Source organism: Puma concolor, chromosome D2, assembly GCF_028749965.1.
Source record: "Puma concolor isolate L17-30 chromosome D2, mPumCon1.1.hap2, whole genome shotgun sequence".
NCBI lineage: Eukaryota > Metazoa > Chordata > Mammalia > Carnivora > Felidae > Puma > Puma concolor.
In genome coordinates, this window is record NC_141677.1 from 47,649,715 (window position 1) to 47,671,106 (window position 21,392).

At 46.3% G+C, this 21,392-nt stretch overlaps 1 protein-coding gene across 6 annotated transcripts in view; it reads left to right on the forward strand.

Moving 5' to 3' along the window:
* Nucleotides 1–21,392, forward strand: part of WDFY4 (WDFY family member 4) — a 295,121-nt gene that overhangs the window by 147,285 nt on the left and 126,444 nt on the right. For all 6 annotated transcript variants that reach the window (XM_086680248.1, XM_086680247.1, XM_086680245.1 and 3 more), the window contains 2 exons: nucleotides 743–928; nucleotides 2,297–2,433. In XM_086680248.1, the coding sequence (XP_086536374.1) occupies nucleotides 743–928; nucleotides 2,297–2,433 (323 nt within the window). The remainder of the gene's footprint in view (nucleotides 1–742; nucleotides 929–2,296; nucleotides 2,434–21,392) is intronic.

Genomic DNA, 21,392 nt, shown 5'->3' on the forward strand with positions numbered 1-21,392 from the left:
TGAAAATATACTCTGGCGCACTGTTAATTACAACATAAATATTTGTATTTTGGTCTAGCTAGAAGAGTGGACTGAGCAATGTCCATCCTTCTAAGGTGGAAAAAATAGACTGTAGGGGCTGGTACTAGAGGAGTGATTCAGTGGTTCAAGATCCAAGGGTGTTTAGGCAATGTTCAGGGTATTATAATTATGGGGCATAGAAGGTAGAACTGGCCTGGTAGATTGGCTCATATCTGGGCAAATCCAGGGCATTGAGATTGGTGGGCAGTGGGAAACATGATGCAGTGCCAGGAAAGAGGACTGGCTTGGGTCCTAGGTCCCTAGGCACAGTCTTGGGTTTGGTGTCCATTCCTTTGAGGGCTCAACATAGAAGGTACATTGGAAGGAGCTGTTGGGGGTGGTATTTGGTTACCTAGAGCTCACATAAGTATTTTTCCCGTTGGTATTTAATGAAACTTGGGGATGGGAGAAAGATTTCTTGTGCCCATCAATCGTGTCTCCCAGCTCTGAACATACGAGGCAGACAGGACCTGGTGGTGGGCAGTTAGAGGTGGGGGAAAGGCCAGCCCACATGGATGTTGGTAGCATTGTCTACATACTGACTGCTTTCTGGCTGGAAGTTGCAAAGCTTGAGTGATATTCAAGAAAGATGCAATAAAAGCAGCCATGATACATCATCTCTGGCCTTTGCTGGGACAGGCACTGAGGCCATCCTGATTGTGTGATATACTCTCTCTGTTAGTCCAGCACAACATCCAAAAGACAGTGCGGACCCTGTGGCAGCAGCTCGTGGCACAGAGGCGGCAGGAGCTGGAGGACACCTTCAAGATTGATCTCTCTGTGAAACCTGGAGACAGAGAAGTGAAGATTGAAGAGATTACCCCACTCTGGGAGGAGATGATGCTCAAGGCCTGGCAGCATTACTTAGGTCTCTGTCCACTTGGCTCCAGGGAACAGAACTGCTGAGTCTCATAGATGTGGATTTGCCCAAAGTTCCACTCAGGGCCCAGAGCCTTTTCCACCCAGACCTCCTCTCTCATCCCTTTGGTGGGGATTACTGAAACCTCATGCATCTTTGAGTGTGAAGAATGAAAGTTGCTTTGCATCTTGGGTGAAAGGAAGGCCAGAGGTGCAAGCAGATTCTAGTAATCTCTTAGAGAGTGTGCCATGTCAGAGCTAGATGTCTAGCTCTGTCTACCATGTCTAGCCTAGAGCTTAGGATTCTAGGTCCTGTCCTGATATTCACCTACCAGCTTTGAAACCTTGCCACCAAATCACGCAGTGACCTGGATTCCCAGGTTCTTCATGTTTCAAGTGAGAGTTTTCATCCCTAAGATATTAATGACCCTTGCATTCTTTCAGTGATTCAGCATTTCCCCCCTCATATGAGTTATTGCACCTGCAGGAATGATGTTTTAATTTTGTTTTTATTTTTTTAATTGTTTAAAATATTTTATTTTTAAGTAATCTCTATACCCAGTGTGGGGCTTGAGCTCACAACCCCAAGATCGAGAGTCACATGTTCTACCGACTGAGCCAGCCAGTCACCCCTCAATTTTGTTTTTAAAGTGGTCATTGCTCTCGAATTATGGCTCACGTACTTGTTTGAAGTCTTCTAGCATCACAACATTGACAGTGACTCAGGAGTTAGTTACTTCCATGTGTGTCATCCCAGACTGCCCGGCGGTATAGAACTTTTATTTATCAGCTTTCCAAATTAACCCTGGAAAATGCGTATGTATGTACATGCCTATGTATATACATGTGTAGTTTGAGGTCAAAGTGTCAGATTTCATTTCAGGGAAAAGGTTAATAAAATAGGACGTATATCCCCATGCACATGTAGTGAATAAAATGGTGAGATGCACCCCATGCTTACAAATGGCTCTCTTGTTGCCAACAATCATATACAGAAAATTCTCTATGTTTGATGGCTTGTGTTTGAAACACATAATCTTATTACTCTTCATGACACCAGAATGAGGTTAGACGCTATTATTCCCAGTTTGGAGGATGAGGACACTGAGGCTCAAGGACTTAACTAACTTGTCCAGCATCTCACTTTGAGTCAGGGGAGCTAGGGGTCTAAGCCAGGTCTGGTGACCCTGAAACCCACACTGAATTTCTTAGTCAGAAGACGGCAGTGTAAGCTTGTAGCCTGGGCTGTTTTCCTTACTGGAGGAGGTGCAAGAGGCTTGTGACCCTGGATGGCCCTTTGAAAGCCAAGCCAGTTGCAAAATAGTGTGTATCCTCCTTTCAACTTCACCTCTGACAGTTTTTGCTTCCCTGTTCTTAGCATCTGAGAAGAAGTCGCTGGCCAGCCGCTCGAATGTGGGACATCCGAGCAAGGTCTCCTCGTGGAGTGGCAGCTTGTCTTCAGCCATGAGGCTGATGCCCGGGAGGCAGGCCAAGGACCCTGAGTGCAAGACAGAGGTGAGCTCAGATCCCTCTTCCTGGGAGAAGCATCAGGCATCTGTTTCAGATCCCGTGAGTCATGTCTTCTCTGTCTGTTGTTGCTGGGTATGACTCAATTCCATGTTCTTCTGAGCATTAAGGTTATGCATGTGATTTCCCAGTTGCAGCTACATGTAGGGGAACCAGGTCTTAGGCTGGCTTTAACTTGAAGTGACTATGGGCTCCCCTGGAGCTCCAAGAGCAGGGGTTGCTTACGGCATGAAAACCCGAACCAGTGTTACTTGCTATTCTCCTTTTGAGTCAGGTGTGCTCAGAGAGCACTAGCCCACAGTTCAGTAAGAGCTGTATGTGTGGACTCAACAAAGGGGTCAAAAACATTGGCACCATTGCCAGGAGATGTAGTGGTGGATCCTCTTGACTATGTGGGGCTGAGTTGTCGGGTTTTTCTGAAATTAATTTCTTTAAAGCTCTATAACAAACCATCCTAAAACTCAGTGGCACCAACAATGGGTTTTTGTGATCATGGATGCTGTTGTAAGGAATTTGGAGCACGGAAGGGGTGGGGAGGTGCCTCTACTCCATCATGTCTGGGGCCTTGGCTGGGATCCTTGGAAGGCTCATTTACTCACACAACTGATGGTTGCTGCTGACTTCAGTCTGAGACCTTAGCTGAGACTGCTGTCTGGAATACCTATACCTGGCTTCTCCATAGGTCCTGGGCTTCCTTACAACCTGGAGGCTGGGTTTCAAGGGCTAATTTCCAAATAAGGGGGAAGGAGATACAGACAGACAGACGGACAGATACAGAGAGATACAGATACAGAGAGAGAGAGAGAGAGAGAGAGAGAGAGAGAGAGAGTCAGGCAGAATAATCGCCTTCCATGACATAGCTTCACCTCTGTTGCATTCCTTTGGTCAAGACAGGCACACAATTCTGCCTGGGTTCAAGGTGGCAGGGGGCAGGGGGGGCAGAAATAGACTCTACCTTCTGGTGGGGGAAGTGGCAAGGTTCTGCAGGAGCATATAGGACTAGAAATATTACTGAGGCTCTTCTTGAGAAGCACAATGTGTCATATATTCTAATGCTGGAGTCACTTATTTTCAGAGGCAGACTGTGGTCATTGAATGGACATGGCCTTGGGATTAGGAAACGTTGGGTCATTTACTTAACTTCCCTGAGTCTTTATCTCCTTGTCTCCACGAGGGGACAGCTAACTGTGGGAAACTGTGGGAAGGGGCTCCCCAGGGAGGTGGAATCGATGGTTGATAGACCCATTACACAGCTGGAGCTTTCTGCCCACGTAACTTTGGAAAATGAGGTTGACTCCAAATCCCCCCTGCTCAGAATGTGGGCTCTGCTGTCTCAATGGCTCCGTTGTCCATTGTGGCCAGTGACTGATGGGAGGGTACTGTCATCAGATGTGGCGGAGAAGAGAGGAATGCGGGCTGCCTGTAACTGCTCAGGTAGCCCGGGAAGGAGACTTTCTTCTTTCCGAGCTTCAGAAACAAGAGGATTTAGGACATAGGGAGACAGAGCACAAACATAGAAGGGAAAACAAAATGAACTTGACTGGGCTGTCTGGCCACCTCATACTCAGAACTGAGGGTAGGATGCATCCTTAACACATTGGCTTGTGGAAGACACTGCTCAGTCAGCTTGTTGATTGGCTGATTGTATAGATGTGTACATTGAATCTTAAAAAAAAAAACAGTCAAGGGCTTTGCAGCCAGGAAATGGCGGAGTAAAGAAAGGGTCTCCTGTCTCTGTACTACTGAGTTTGACCTTAGGCAATTCTGTGACCTCTCAGAGCCTCAATTCCTGATCTTACAACTGTGCTCTGTCTATACTAGAACATGTGGAAGCACTTGGAAACTGCAAGTGCTTTAGAAATGGAAGACAGTTTCCAAAATTTGATCCCACCTTATTGTTCTCTCCGCCAAAGGGATGACCATCTCACCTGCAGTATAGCTCTTCTGAGCCCCCGAAACTTGGAGCGTCCCCACTGGTGCCCAAGCACTTGCTCCTGACTAAGGCCATTTGTGACAGGAGGGGTACAGCCCCTCTTCCCCCCTGGCTTCACCCTGGAACTTCTGTTCTTTGACCAAGTTAGCTTTGTCCCCAGGGGTCAGGTCCGTCTGGTTGTGGAAGCTAGGGAAGGGACAGCTGGGATGCTGGCGTGGATGTGCATTGTATGAGAGCCCTTGCAGACTATTGATGTGCCTCTAGCCACTTCCCCATCCTCTCCTAGGCCACTGTCCTTGGCTTGGCTAAGTTGCCTCTGAGTCCTGGGGAGATCGATTGAGAAATAGCTCACCCGAAAGAAGCTTGAATAGATTGCAATACTTGAGGCCATGTAGGTCTACAAAGGGCTTGTCACAGTTTGCTCTGGGCTCACAAGGAAGCGAAAATATTTTAAATCAGTTGTCTTTGGTGAAGGCAGGCTGCTGAAGATACTGTCTTCTACATCAATTGAGGTCTCATTCGTTCATTCATTCATTCATTCACTCACTCAACAAAATATTTACCAAGTGCTTACTTTGTACCCTGAAGTAAGCACTGAGGTTACAGAAGAGAGAAAAATCTGACATATTCTCTGCTTTCATGGAGACTGCATTTTAGGGGGCGAAGACAGACAATAAACAAGTAAATTTGTAAATGTGAAGGGTGCTAATTGCAACGAGGAACAATTGAGCAGGGTAAGTGGGAGAGGGTGGTTGTTTAGATGAAGGTGGTCAGAAGTCCTCTCTGGAAGGGGGGCATAGAAGCAGAGAAATAAGGAAGTGACTTTCTGGAGAAAGAGCAGTCAGGCAGAGAGGACCATCAGGCAAAGGCACTGAGACAGGCATGTGCTGGAATGCTCTGAGGCAGCAAAGACCAGTGTGGCTGGACTAAAGTGGGGAGAGGGCAGCCACAGGGGACGTCTCCCTCAGCTGTCAGCATCAGGAAGAACTGTGACTCCTGTCAGTGGCCTATTTCTGGGCACAGTGATCTGGGCACTCAGAATCTCCCAGAGGTAAACATGACCCAGGTCTTATAATTGCACACACCTAGTGGCATAAATTTCTGCAAAAAAAACATACACATGCAGATACATGTACATGCACATATCCCTTTCCCTGCTTCTTCCTTCCTGTTTGAGCCCTGCTTACCTTCAACCTGATTTATTCATCCTTTCTATAGTTTATAGTACCTTGTGGATTTTTTTAAGGATGAATTATTTTTTAAACAAAGTGTGCTATGTTTTAATTTTAAAAATTAACTGCATGTTTGCTTTGGAGCATCTAATATCAGTAACTCGGTCGGGCTGGGCATGGTGCCTGGTACATAGGAGGATGTGCATGGGGCGAGGGAATAAAATGCTTTCTCCCTTTTTGCTGCGATGAAACTCACTAGCCTTCACATCCTGCATCCATCACTCATCCTCGCGAGATGCCTTTGTTGCTAACAGAAGGCACAACTTTTCAGGTACATATGTACGCTGTGATGTCATAGGATGAGAGCATCGACTGTTTGCCCTGGGGTCTGTTTAATTATTTTTAAAAATTAATTTTGATTATTACAGCTGATTACACCTCAGTGAGCAATGTAATTGATATTTTCTAATGTATCCCAAGGAACATTTTGTACAACATGCTTTTTGTTGTTGAAGGTTAAAGACTCCGTTATTGGTTTTTCCCTAAATATGCCCACATCATTAGTCCCTCCAGTGAGAAGGTCGCCATCTGGAAAAAGCAGCATGGAGACATTATTCAGGCACAAGTGCATGAAATTGGTGTTTCTGCATCTTCTGTCTCTCCTCTGGAAAGAAGAGGCTTGTAATTAAAGGAGTTGGTTTTGGAGGAAACATTATTCATTTGGTGTTATTCCTTATCATGTCAGCAGCTGACAGCTCGGTAGCACTGACGAATTGTTCCTTCGAGTGAGACATACGATACACCATTCCTAACTCTTCTTACCTATCTTCATTTTCAGTATACAGTGTTCTCCTCTTGGCAGGTGAGCTGAACTTTGAGGCGAGTCTGATATGATGGATGGCATTTCTTCCTTTTCTTCTCCTGACCCCATCACAGTCCCTTCTGGGATCAGATTGTAAAGTCACGGTCTCTCCTGGGGTGAAGGCTGTGGGTATCAGCCTGTCGGACAGAGGTTGCGACCTTGGGCTCCTTTGAGGCGACCAAAGGCCACCCATGGTGTCCGGGAAGCTGCTTCCCGTCCGCCTTCAGCTTAGAGAAACCCAGACTCTGTGCCCCGGCCAGCCATTCCTCTTCACAGCCTGTGTGCAGCTTGCCGACTCAGTGGTAGGCTTCCTTGTTGAAAAATAAGTTGAAAAAACATCAACTACTAATGTTGGTTTCTTAGCTATGGTAGACACACTGTGGCAGTGTATAATATTAACATTATGAGAAAGCAGGTAAGGGGTTGACGGGACCTCTCTGTACTATATAACTTTTCTGTAAATTCAGAATTATTCCAAAATAGAGAGTATGTAATCTTCCTCCCTCCCTCCCCCTCTTCCTTCCTTCCTTCCTTCCTTCCTTCCTTCCTTCCTTCCTTCCTTCCTTCCTTCCTTCCTTCTTCCTTCCTTCCTTCTTTCTTCCTTCCTTCCTTCCTTCCTTCCTTCCTTCCTTCCTTCCTCTCCCTCCCTCTTTCCTTCCTTCCTTCCTTCCTTCCTTCCTTCCTTCCTTCCTTCCTTCCTTCTTTCTTTTCTTTTCTTTTCTTTTCTTTTCTTTTCTTTTCTTTTCTTTTCTTTTCCTTTCTTTTCTTTCTAGAAAAAGCATTAGGAGTGCCTGGGTGGCTCAGTTGATTAAACACCCAACTCTTGATTTCGGCTTAGGTCATGATCTCATGGTTCCTGAGATTAACCCCTCATTGAGCTCTGTGCTGATAGTGCAGAGCCTGCTTGGTATTCTCTCTCTCTCTCTCTCTCTCTCTCTCTCTCTTTCTCTCTGCCCCTCCTGTGTATGAGCTCTCTCTCTCTCTCAAAAATAAGTAAAAAACAAAAAAAGAAAAAGAAAAGAAAAAGCATTAGAACACAGAAAATGGGCACATAGGACATGAGAGCTGGGGTCTGGGTAGGAAGGGGCTGTGAGGATGAGTGGCTGCAAGGCCTGTGAGCAGGGGGGCAGGGGTGATCAAGGTCACTGCAGGAGACAGGGAGGACACCATGGCTCATGCTAGATGTTCCTGAAGCTGGGGGGGGGGGGGGCAGGGGTGTTACATAGTGGGGGAGAGGTATGTTTCCTTTGTAGGGTTAGGATTGGAGGTTAGAGCCCCCGAGGGAAGGGCCAGACTGGGGCCGTGACATCACTTAGGAGGGAGATAAGGAGGCTTCAGGGGCAGTGGGTGGAGCAATGGAAATCAAAGAACACACAAGAGACTTCTGTTTAACCAAGGCTGGGATGAGCAAAAGAAGGGGGCCCTGGCCTCTTCTCAATCAGGCTGTGAAAAGAAAGGCCGCCTGGGTGTGGCAGGTGTGAGAGGTGTGCGATTCTGATGGTTTTATTGGATCTGCAGAGAATGGGGAGGAACAAACCAGAGGCAGGGGGTTGGAAGCTCAGTTCTAGCCCATAAAAAGGGGGCGGCCCCTCTGGGTGGGTACAGCTGCCTGACCATGTCTTGTTCAGCAAAGCACGGGCTGGATTTTACCCCCACTTTCCTCCTGGGATCAGTGGTACATGTGTGGACCGCTATTTCATGCAAGAGCCAGGTAGGCCCCACCTGAGGAGGGAGACCCACACTTAGGAGCTTAGGGGCTTATAAATCAGGAAGACCCTCTGGGGCAGGGCCAGGCCCAGTGTCCACATGTCTCCATGGCTTTTGGAGGTAGCTGAGCAGGCTTCCAGTTGCTGTTTTCAGAGTCGAAATGGCTTATGTAGGAAAGCCAGGGCCATATAAGAAGTAAGAGAAGGGTTGAATAAGCACCACAGCCGGAGGGTGATGGGTGACACAGTGCACTTGCTAAAGTGCCAAAGACAAGCTCTTCGTAGGGATTCTGTGCCTGTCCTGGCAAAGGCACAAAAGCACAACACGTTTGCTCCAAAGTCCCTGGTCTCTAATGACTGTCCTGTGGGTGAACGCCCTGCCCACCAGGTGCACTGGGGCCTCCCATAAGACCGTCAGTGCCCACTCATGGGGGCCTGGATCACAGACTAGACAGCTGTGTGGTCAGGGAGACTGCAGACCTGCCATTGGCTACCTCCCCAGATGTGTGTGCCCAGGCTCGGCGTCCCACCCCCAGACGCAGAGCAGCCCCGCCCCTGGTGGAGGAAGGGGTGCCGGCCGAGGCCAGCTGTATGAGGGGCCGCCCTGGCTCGGGTCCTCAGCAAAGGAAATGCCACTTTTGACCATTCAACTCGGAGCACTTTACCCACTATCTCTTTCAAAAATCGTTGTGGAAAATTTCAAACATATACAGCAGCAGAGAAAATAATAAAATGAATCCCCATGTATCTATCCATCACTCAGCGTCCACAATTTGCAACTCATGGCCAATCTTGTCTCATCCCTATCACTACCCACTTCCCCCCTCTGCACGGGATAATTCTCAAGCAACATCCCAGACATCATATCATTTCACGCATAAATGTTTCTGTATACTTATTTTCTCTTTAAAGAAATCACGAAACCCAAATAAAAATTGCGGAAAAGGAAGCAAGCGTGCCGAATGGGAAGGCTTTAGCAGGCACCGTGGGAGCCATCCAGCAGTTCTTGGTCTTTCTTTCTGGCAAGTTTGTATTTGTCGCCTGCTGCTTTGTGATTTTGGTCTTGCTGAGGCTGAAGGCACAATGAGCCTCAGAGAACTTCGTGCCCCATTTCAGGAGAGAGGGTGGGGACTGAGGAGGACAGAAGGCTGTTGAGTGGGGCGCTCTGGCGCCTCAGAGTTTGGGGGGGTGAACGGCACTGAAGGCCGAGGCCTCAGATGTCACTCAACCTGGGAAAAGGCTCATAAGGCAGAAGAGCCGTGGGGCTGAGAAGAGATTTTGAAAATAGAAAGAAATAAGCTTTGACATGAAGGGGAGTAAGTGCTAGAGTAGCTGGTAGCAGCTGAGAAAGTCAAAATGCAACTGTGAGAACAGAAGTCCGAGTTCCCAGAGTCATTGCACTATAAGAGTTAAAGTAGAAAAATTTTTAAATCTGAAATTCAGAAGGCTGTCACATGGACTAGGTTTACCTCAACGTGATGTTTGTGGGCAAGAGAGAAGGGACTTTCCTAGGAGATACATATGCCTTTAAGAGAGATGTGTGGAAGGGGCACCTGGGTGGCTCAATTGGTTAAGTGCCCAACTCTTGATTTCAGCTCAGGTCATGATCTCACGGTTCATGAGTTCAAGCCCCACGTGGGGCTCTGCACTGACAGAGTGGAGCCTACTCGGGATTCTCTCTCTCCCTCTCTCTCTGCCCCCCCTCCATACTCTCTCTCTAAATAAACTTTTAAAAAACTAAAAAAGGGGCGCCTGGGTGGCGCAGTCGGTTAAGCGTCCGACTTCAGCCAGGTCACGATTTCGCGGTCCGTGAGTTCGAGCCCCGCGTCGGGCTCTGGGCTGATGGCTCAGAGCCTGGAGCCTGTTTCCGATTCTGTGTCTCCCTCTCTCTCTGCCCTTCCCCCGTTCATGCTCTGTCTCTCTCTGTCCCAAAAATAAATATAAAAACGTTGAAAAAAAAAAAAATTTAATAAAAAAAAAAAAAAATAAATAAAAAACTAAAAAAAAAAAAAAAAAAAAAAAAGATGCATGGAAGCAGGTGGCCTGAATTTGTGGGAAAATTAAGACACATGAGGACTTCTGAAATCAAGCCAGAGGCTCTAGAGAGAGAGGTACAATCCTGACAATATGTTCTCACTGGCGTGGCAGCAGGACAGAGAGACTGTCAAATCAGGAGAAGAGCTGGAGAGACAAAGCCACTGAAAATCATAGGAAAGAGAAAAGTGATTTAAGAAACCTGAAATCAAGCACTTGAGAAATCACAATGCTGTGTTGGAAAATCCTGTTGTGTTCAGTTGTGGAAAAAGTCTTGTGAGCAAGTAATTAAATTGGACTGTGCTAGAAAAATAGAACTACTTAGAAACAAATGAAAGTATGATTTAAAAAGAGTCTTTGAAAAGGGTAAATCGCTCTATGAATGGGAGCACAGTGACTAAGGTCTTCTGCTAAATGCAATCTTGGTTTTTAAAATTGCCATGGGCAAGGCTGCCAACCACGTACTTTCTCTTGCTGCCTTTCCTGAGATAACTGACCCTAAAAATAGTGTCACTGTCCCCAGCCTGGCCTTAGAGCTCTTCAGGGTGTGTCTGGACTAGAATTATTTCCAGAAAGGACGTCCGTTACACTCTGGTTGTGGCGGTATTAGGGAGCAAGAAAGGGAAAAATGATGAGGTCCGTTATCTTAGTTCTTAAAACCTGAAGTGCCCTTTTTCACTGCAGCTGAAGTTCTGTAGCATGAATCATAGCCCTGGTCTTGCAGGCAGTGGTGTTCCAACACCACACCCGGAACCGATCTTCCCACGGGAGCAAGGCACCCTGGTGATGGAGGTGGAGACACAGCATCGTAGGGTCCTGGGAACGCAGTCAGGCTGGGGCAACACCTGTGCGTGCGGTGTGCGAGTGCATGTGGGTGTGCGTGCGCGTGTGCTTGGGGCGCTTGTGTGAGTTGCCCTTTAGGTTTTCTTCCAGTGGTCTGGGCGCCCAATCAGGGTACTCTCACTCATTTCCTCTATTCCCTTGACACACACACACACACACACACACACACACACACACACACACTCACGTGTGCACACAAATGTACACGTACACCATTCTTCAAACAATTGATGTTAGAACCCACTCATCACATCGTTGAGAGGTGGCCAGGGAGGAGCTGGTTTGAACGAGAAACTCCACATCAGAAGTGAACATGGGCGACTGGTCCTAACAGCAGAGGGTTTGAAAGAGCCGTAGCATCACTCACACCAGTGTTACTATCCAGATCGCCAGGGAAGAACAGTCACGGGCCGTTGGAGACGGTGGCGTTTCTCTTTCCATTTTAAAGAAATCTTAAATGTTACTAGTCTATCAAAAGTCCTTGTTACAGGAGTTTGAAAAATAGAAGTAAATGAACAAAGCAAACACTGATACCTTTAATGATGTTTCTTTACCAAGTGCATCATTTGTGAGACATCCTTATCTTCGTAATAGAAGGATAATTAACATCACTAATTATCTAATTAAGTTCATTAAGCATCCACCAACAGTGCACCGTGAAGTTGACATTATGTTCTACTGTCAACAAATGCTTTTGATTTCTTAGGAAGTAATTAAAATGTAAATTAGCATGCAATTATATGCACAGGGGAAGTTTTGAATTAGATATTCATTTCAAAACTGCTTAGAGCAACATAGTTTTTGTTTTTTTCTTCAATAAAAGCAGACATTTTGCTATTAATGGTATATATTAAAGTTGCCATTCTGTTGTTTAGTGTTTGAATCATTGCCAGGTTATAGCACTGATACGACACAGGGTTTAGTTGATATGTTTGCTACTGTGCTTTGTGTTTTATTTCATATGTTGGTTTGTTTGTGTCTTTTGTGTTTAAAAATACCACAACTGATTTTTTTTTTTTCTGAGAGCTTTCTCTAACTTAAACCTCCAGCTGACTTTGCCCTTTAAAGGCATTTTAGGTCAAATCTTTTAGGTTAGATCCTGTCAGGTTAGAATCAGGGAATGGAATCATTGGCTTGCTGAGAGGTGGTCATGCACATGCCCCTACACACACGGGGAAGAGGGAGGCTGCACAGATCAGACTTGTGGTATGGCCACCTTTGATTCCAAGTTCAAATTTCTCTTCTTTTTAGGGCAGCCCTTTGGTTTCTGATGAAATATCATAACTTGGTGCGCCTGGGTGGCTCCATCGGTTAAGTGTCCGACTCGATGTCAGCTCAGGTCATGATCCCATGGTTGTGCACTTGGGTGTGGAGTCTGCTTAAGATTTTCTCTCTCCCTCTGCCCCTCTCCCCTGCTTGCTCTCTCTCTCTCTCTGTCTCTCTCTCTCTGTCTCTCTCTCAAAAAAAAAGAAGAAATGTTATAATTTTATTATAGATCGGGACAGATCGGGACGCTTCCTGAAACATCACAGCATCCCCAGATATTTGCTGGAAGAGAAGGTCCTAAGACAGAAGCCACCATGCCCAAAGTCTCAAAGTTCTCATTTTTTTAAACAATCCCAACTGAATCCTAGAATTCGGGTGTTTTATTAAATCTCACAATCTATTGTCAGAGCCCCGTGGGTGTGATACCCACCTCCACCATCTTCTTGCATGAAGACACGGGGTCATTTGAGCACTGAGCTGATGTCACCTGTTCAGTGAGGAGGAAAAGTCTCTGGTCATGATATTTGAACATCCTCAATCACTTTTTGTATGGTTTTTCCAGGGATGGATTTAGGTGGTGCTGGATCCAGACCCCTCAGTTTTGTGTGAACAAGATTTCAGATAAATGCAGAGAGAATACGGTGGCCTAAGAGAGACTGTCCCTTGTTCTCTTGAAAGGATCGACCTCAGGGTTTGGCCATGAGTAGAGTCTGCTGAATCACCGTCATAACTGTGGATGCAGACATGCCCATAGTCTAAGCAGAGAGAGGCTGGTGTCTTGGGGCAGGTGGGGGGACAGCATCATGGTACAGGGACTGGTGAGGGACATGAGGCCAGCTGGACTGTGACGAGCAGTGGCATCACGCTAGAGGAAACCCACACAGGATCTACATAGAGATAGGCAGTTTGGGGATGGGCCCTGACATCTGTCCCAGCTCTGCTTGCAAGCTGTGTGTTGTAATGTGGTCTGCATTTTTGTTCTCACTTGTCAGTCCGGAGGGGGGCTCCTTTTTCCAATCCATGTAAAGGATAGTGGCTAGGCTGGCAGAGACCTTGGCCCGATCGAGGGATCCCACTACTAAAATCAGATGATGTTGACCTTCTCCTAACAGGCAGCAAGCACCTACCTCAGCAAACAGAATTGTCCCTATCAGAACTTTCCTCTCAACTGTTTATTCTTAAAACTTATCTTTTAGAAAAAAATTTTAATGTTTCTTTTTGAGAGGGGGGCAGGCAGAGAAAGGGGGAAACACAGAATCTGAAGCAGGCTCCAGGCTGTCAGCACAGAGCCCGATGCAGGGCTCAAATCCATGAACCATGAGATCATGACCTGAGCTGAAGTCAGATGCTTAACCGACTGAGTCACCCAGGCGCCCTTTAAGTGCGGTCTGCTATATCGTGACTTCCTAAGAATACAAAGTCCATACAATAAATGAATAATCAATACCAACAGCAACTCACTTCATCCCACGGCTGGTTTGTGGCCCTGCCTCCTGCTAATCACACATTTCCTCCTCTGTGACTGGCACGAAGGGATGGCAGCGTCATGATGCCCCACAAATGTGCCATGATGCCAAGGGCTCTCCCACCTGAGACCAGCCCAAAACCACCTCTGAGCGCTTTTCTGGTCATTCAGCTTCACAGGAAATGGGGCTAAAGTTGCTCTGCTCTTGGCAGCTAGATGATTTAGCTTGAACCCTCTCCAAGAGAGCAGGCACTGAGGTTATGCAAGTTCCACAAATCAATGGAATATTCTCAACATAAGGTCCCGACCACTGCCTGTTGAAAGGCGCATTGAATCTAAATTATGTTTGAAAAGTCTTTAGGGACAAATATTCGGTTCCTTCTCCAGAGACATCTATCGAAACAGAAACATCTAGTCTGAAAAAGTTTACTAGACCTTTCACCTCCTTTTGTTAGTTTTTCTGGTTTTCTTTCTTTCATCTCTGTAGTATTTTTATTACAAAATCAGGCTGTGTTTGTGCACCATATATAGTGGGTGTCATTGAGGAATGTTTCAAAGTAACTTGAGGTTCAAGTCTGCAGCTCAATCCACGATATTTTAATGTACACAAATACTTCATCCTATGCAATTCAACAGCATAGGAATTTATTGAATAGACAGAGTGTTCCTCTCTAAAAATATGGAGATGAATGGCCCGTGATCTCTATATTTAAAGAATCCTTTTGTCATTTATTGATCTCTCTCCTTAGATGGCATCTAAGAAGAATTACAGTAGATGAGTTTCTGAAAAAAATGTATACAGGTGAAGATTTTATAAATTGAAACAGATTTGAAATCAACTTAGGGACCTGGCAATTTAAAGGAATCCTGGGTTGAATCCTTTTGAAAACTGAATACAGTCCTGGGGCGCCTGGGTGGCGCAGTCGGTTAAGCGTCCGACTTCAGCCAGGTCACGATCTCGCGGTCCGTGAGTTTGAGCCCTGCGTCGGGCTCTGGGCTGATGGCTCAGAGCCTGGAGCCTGTTTCCGATTCTGTGTCTCCCTCTCTCTCTGCCCCTCCTCCGTTCATGCTCTGTCTCTCTCTGTCCCAAAAATAAATAAACGTTGGAAAAAAAAAAAAAAAGAAAACTGAATACAGTCCTTTACTTTAAAGGCGAATTATACCCAGGAATTTATTTTGAGGTTCAGATTTTCTAATGTGCGACATACCTGCGTCCCCAAAACCAATGTTGTGGTTGGGGGAAGGTATCATCGTCCTACAAAATGCTTTCAATTTTGAAAAATTATGACATAAGGTTGGGAGAAACACCTTTTTGTTTCCTTGTCTGGATTTGGATTTTTAAAACAAGTATATTCATCAATGTAAGAATGCTTTTGAGTTCCTAAGACAGAAGTGTCCCAAACTATGTAAATGATAAAACGGCAGATGGTGATGGGGTGGAGAGTGAGCGCGGGGCCCTCCCGAGGTGCTGTTGCCATTCACAACCCGCTAGGCCCCACTCCCAGCTCGGCCGCCAGGCGCCTGCCACGTGAGTTACAGCCGCGTTCTTGCCCTGGGACCCATCTATTATGAGAAACCATTTTGGTTAATTAAAAAAGTGTTTCCAAGTCTCAGAACAGGAAGTTGTGAAATTTCCTTCCCTTTGCTGTTGTCGATGGGGGTTGGTGAAGACTCGACTCCGTGGCCTGGAAGAGCAGGGGGAGAGTGGAGACAGCAGAAGGAACCATGGCCGTCCAGTCCTGGTGGCCTGGGAGAAAGGCTCAGGGGTCCTCGGGTGCTGGTGGGTCTACTGGTATAATTAAGGGTGTTGAAGAATTAGCTGAGGTCATTGAGTAAATCAAAAGTGCAGTTGAATGGGTCTGTGTTGCATCGGTTCTTGCAAATGGTCCCTCACCCTCGGACCTCTGTGTCCAAGAGCTGCTGTATGGGCTGGGGCAAGAGATGAGGTGTCCGCTAACAGTTTGGGAAATGGACTGTGAGCAAAAGGGAATAAATGAGAAAATATTCGATAGTGTGACACGATCTGGAGGAAATAGATGGTGTCTTAGAGACTGGCTTGTGATCACTGTGGGTTGGATGTGATAATTCAGTTGAGAGGAATTATCCAGCACCTGGGGAATGTCGATTCCCGAAATGGGCCCAGCTAGTGGGATGGTGGGAATGAGTTGGTGTATTTGAGAACAGGTCCATATAAATGGGGCATGGAGCTCAAACGGGAGAGTGATCCAGGAGGAGGGTGGCAGGAACCAGCTGTCGAGTGCCATACATACTAGCTTCTCTGGGGGATCAGAAAATATGTCTGCATCCTTGACTATATCTGTATCCGTCTCTATTTCTCTCTCTCCCTCTCTCTCTCTCTCATCTTTAAGCACCCATTTCTTCTGCAGACATTCCCTCCAAAATCCCATGCACATTCATTGATGTCCTATCGTATCCCAGGCCCTTGAGTTAAGGCCACTACAGACAGGGTCCCTGACCAGGGAGCCACCTTCTTAGGAGGGTGAAATAATTACAGTGTAACAGGAGGTTAAGGCCCAAGAAGTGCCCAGATGAGACAGGGCCTCACATGAGCTTCTTGGAGGTGTTTGAGCTGAGATTTGGAGGAGGAGGAAGGAGAGGAAGGATGTGAGGGAAGATTGGTAGTGAGGAAGGGGCCCCTTCAGGTGCAGAGGGACAGTTGTGACCATCTATCTGCCTTGTGGGTTAGCTGCTAGTCTGGTATTACTGGAATATCATATCCAGTTTATCTTAACTTAATTTCATGTATTTATTTATGTTCTGATTCACTCCCCAGAGGATTTATGTTACCTTCAGATAAGGATGCATGTGCTAAAACACAGAAATGAGATCAGAAAAAATAATAATAGAAGAAGAAAGCCAATTCCTGGGGAATTAAGATCATTAACATGCAGTCTATAAAGAGTAACAGCCAAGCATCTATACTGTGCTCTAGCTTTCTGGCTGCCATTGTGGAACAAGAGGCAACATAGTTCATACGTTTATCCCCCACCCATCAATTACACTTTTGCCGGGAGGTGGAAGAGCTTGCGAACAGGGACCTAGGGAGACCAAAGCAGATGGCCCTGCCCAGCATCTCCTTGCCACCCCTACTGGGAATTTTTAAGGATGTGATCTGACCATGTCACGTCCCTGATCAAAACCCAGCATTTATTGCCGCGCCGTCCAGAATAGGACACAGACCCACAACCCCGCGGCGAGAAACCTGACCTCGCTGCTTTTCTAAGCCCCTCCCTCGCCCCAGTCCTGTGCAGTCTGCAGGGCAGACCCGTATTTGGTTACAGTGCACCCTGTCTTCTCCCATCTGTACCCTGGGGCAAATGTGGGTCTGTCTGGCCTGAACGAGCCTCCGCCTACCAGCCTCCGACCAACTGCTTCTCCTGGACTTTAAATCCCCCGCCCCTTCTGAAAGCCTGCCACGCCCTCTCCAGCCTGGCCGTGACCCTGCACAGCCACAGCTATCTATTTTTCACTCAACGGTGGCGCATCTGTGAGGGCCCAGCCTAATGGAGGAGGCAGGTGTATTGGTGTTGATTGCATTACCTGTGAGCGACAAACAGCCCAACAGTGGGTGCCTACTGGCAAGCCCTGGGGTGACCTCCCAAGAGAGCCAAGGTGAGCAAGTGTGTTCAGCACCAAGGAGGACAGGGATACGGTCAGGGCCACCCTCAGGTAACTCCTCTTGTGGACCCAGATTGCAGTCAGGGCCATCCTGAGTACGCAGGTCAAGAGTTCTGCTCTGGAGGCAGGCAGTGGCAGGACAGTCCCGGCCAAGGTGGCCTTGTCTCTCTTCTCAAAGCCTAAAGAAGGAATCCTCCCTACAAGCTCCAGTCTCCTTTTGTTTTCCCTCTTTGACATGGCAGTTTCAGCACTGGGCATTATCTGGAGTGAAAACCCTGCCGTAACAAAGCATCACAGACTGGCGGCTTCACCAACAGATATCTCTTTTCTCACACTTCCCATCTGTCGGAGCCTCATGGAGGCCCTGACGCCCAAGGAGGAGGCAAAGAGGAGGGAGGGTGGCTCGTCGAGAAGACTCGTTCCCCGCAATCCCAAAGCCTTTGTCCTTTGCTGCACTGGAGTGTTGTTGTTGTTGTTGTTTTGAGTAGTCATTCTCCATGCACTCATGACGATTGAATTTAATAAAAACATCACAGTTCAAAAAAGACAAATTAGAAACCACCGTTCATCTTAGAAATTAATATGTGAGTGAATTTAACAAGAGATGAATTGCGCTGTGGTGATCTGGTCCCTCCTCAGCCACTCCGAGCACCAGTTGTTTGTCATTATTGCTGGAAATATGATTATTACTCTCGTATTGCTTGACATTTATTAAGAATCCAGGGGCTATGTCTCCATAGCAGAGAAAAGTGCAATTATCTGGGCACTTGGAGAAAAGAGCGTTTCCTGGCCCGAGTTGTCCAAATAGATATCCCGCAAAGACCCCTCGACCATGACCGCACCTGGCTCGCTGGGCACACGCCCCTCCTTCACGATGGGCTGCTGACATTTTATGTGCACATGTATAGATATTATACGTGGCTTATGAATGAACACACAAGGAAAGCATTTAATTGCTTCTGTCATGTAACCCAAACCAGGTCTCCACCAAGGACTTATATTTAAAGGTAGATGCGTCAGCCTTTTACAGAGAAGGCATAAACAGAAGAACTTTATTGAATGTTTTACACTCAGGAAAATCCTGATTTTCAGATGGGTTTAAAAAAATTTTTTTTAACGTTCATTTATTTTTGAGACAACACGAGAGACAGAGTGCAAGCAGCAGAGGGGCAGACAGAGGAAGACACAGAATCTGAAGCAGGCTCCGGGCTGTCAGCCCAGAGCTTGATGTGGGGCTAGAACTCACAAACTGTGAGATTATGACCTGAGCCGAAGTCGAACGCTTAACCGACTGAGCCACTCAGGTGCCTCTCAGATGGGTTTAAAGTGCAGGGGGTATGAAGGCCAGACCTGAAAGTGTTGCCACTGGCCTTGATGGATCTCCTTAATCCTGACCATATGGAGTGCTTCACTCCACACAGGGAATAAACAGCTGCAGAAAATATGGCCCGGAAGAGTGACAAGGGTCTGTGAGTTTCATGTCAATCTCTCAAACTTTTATTGTTGTCTCTGTTTACCTGGCCCTTGGGGACAGAGATAGGCAGTGTCCCCAAGGAGCTTATTCTAATGGGGGGAGGGTGCTAGTAGGAAACCCAGCCACAATAATTCAGAATACTGCTCTCACAGTTTTCTACTCTATCGTGGGAGTCCTGAGGAGGTTTCCAGGAAAGAGAAGAGTAGTAATGATGGTTTCATGGTACCTACAAAGTGCGTGCACAGAGCATGGTTTCTTCTGTCGCTCATTGACACCCGGTGACATTACACTGTTAATCAAATCTCTCTTCCTCTCAGCCCCCACCAATGGAGAAAAGGTGACCAGTGAGTGATAATGACAGTGACCAATGAGAATGTGAGATCCGTGGTGGGGGGGTGGGGGCAGTCTCTTCCACATCTGGTTTCACTCCTGCCTCCAGGAATGGGAGCTCACCTGAGTTTGACTTGAACCTGTCTCATTTTTCTTTGGCCAGAGAAACCAGGGATGAAAGGACTCTAGATCTGACACTCACATCGAACGGTTATTGTTTTTTTTTATGGAATTATTAGTGAATATTTGTAACCTAAAAGATTTGTAAAGAAGGTTGCCTACAGTGGAGTCACGTCATATAGGTTAAGTTTTAAAATATATCCATGAAACGAAAAGCAAGCTGTGAACAGTACTCTCACAGTTCCTTCACATTGTTCATTGAGAACAATACCATTTTGACTCTGTGAATTCGGCACCATACGTCTGCATATCCACCGCGCAGCTTTCCCACCATTTGGGGAATTAATTACTGTTTCTTTGTTAAGTGTCTGATGAAGTGGTTGGCTCGTGCAATTAGGGGGAACGAGATTTGCCAAAAAAACCATTTGTCTTTGAACATGAGAATTACACTCAGCACAATGAATTGTTTATACCCAAGGGCATTGTGGAGCCGTGCCCAGCTGGGAGAGCAGCGACTCTTACCTTCCGTCGCAGTTTCATAATGGGGTTTGGGTGGGAAGCTGTGAGAATTTCAGTGTATTTTCTAATACACTTTTGTCTAGGTATACCTTTCATATACTTTCCATCTTCATATTCAATACTGCCACGTGTGCCTCACCCAGCTTCCCCTGTTGATTACATGTAAGATTACTGTGGTGCATTTGTCACAGCAAAGAAACTGACGTTGGTACATTGCAGTAACTAAACTCCAGACCTCATTTTCCTTTCATCAGTTTTCCCACTGATCTGGGATCCAGTGAGGGGCACCGCATCACAGTTAGTTATCGTGTCTCCTTGGGCTCCCCTGATCTGTGACAATTTCTCAGACTTTTCCTTATTTTCCATGACCTTGACAGTTTTGAAGAGTACTGGTCAGATGTTTTGGGGAGTATGCCTCTATTTTGCTTTGTCTAATATTTATCATAACTCGCTCGGGGCTGTGAAGCTTTGGAAGGAAGATCACAAAGAAGAATGAGCTTTCACCACTTTGCATCAGGTCAGGGGTGCGTGACACCCGTGTAAATCATCACATGGTCCTGGTGGTGTCTCCCAGATTTCTCCACTGCAGAGTTCCTCTCATTCCCCTTCCCATACTTGGTTTTTTGGAAGCAAGTCCTTAAGACCAGCCCACCCTTCAGAGTGGGCTCCTGGTGAGGAAAGCATCTACATATATTATCTGAAATTCTTCCGTAAGGAAGGTTTTTCTCTTCTGCCCCATTATTTATTTATTCAATCTTTTTTTTTTATATCCGTAGGGTCTCATCCATATTTATTTTATAATTTGGGCTATCATCCTCTAAGCCTGTTATTTATCTTGCGTTTGATCACTCCAGCTCTTTGCTGAGAGTATTTAATTGATCTCACACTTGTTTTCACCGTAGGTCTCTTGATCTTTTGTCCATTGATCACAAACATGAATCCACATGCCTTACATGTATTTTAGTGCATCCTTACTGTAATCATTCTAGCATTCTTGGAGTGTGTATTATTCAGGATAAGTTAGGTTATGTTGTGGTAACAAACATCCTCGAACTGAATTGTCCTAAAATAGCGAAGGCTTATTTCTCACTTGTGTTACAAGTGCCTTGTGAGTTGGCCAGGAGTCTACCGTGCCTTGTCCTCCCTCAGAGACATTAGCTCGTGGAGCAGCCATCATCTAGAACATTGAGTGTTACCGTGGCAATTAAAAAAGAACTTAGCAAATATCTCATGAGTCTTTTAAGCTTCTGCACACTTCTCCCCAGCCCCACCTAGCTAAAAGGTAGCAGGAAGGGCGATCATGCCATGTCCCTATAGGAGGAGAGAACTGACACTATTTGGCCAACAGCACTATTGGCCACCATACTGTTTTTTCCTTCAGGTTTTCTTTTCTATGCAAATCTATACAGATTTAACTCTTATTATTGTTAGCATATGGCTGTCCAACCTCCTTTTAAAAATCAATATATCAAAAACCTGGTTCCGTATCATTAAATCTTTTTTGCCACCAGGGCTGCAGTGAACGGTTGTATAGGTTGCATGCAAAGGCATCTGGCCAGAGTGGCAACAGGAAGCTGAAATCCA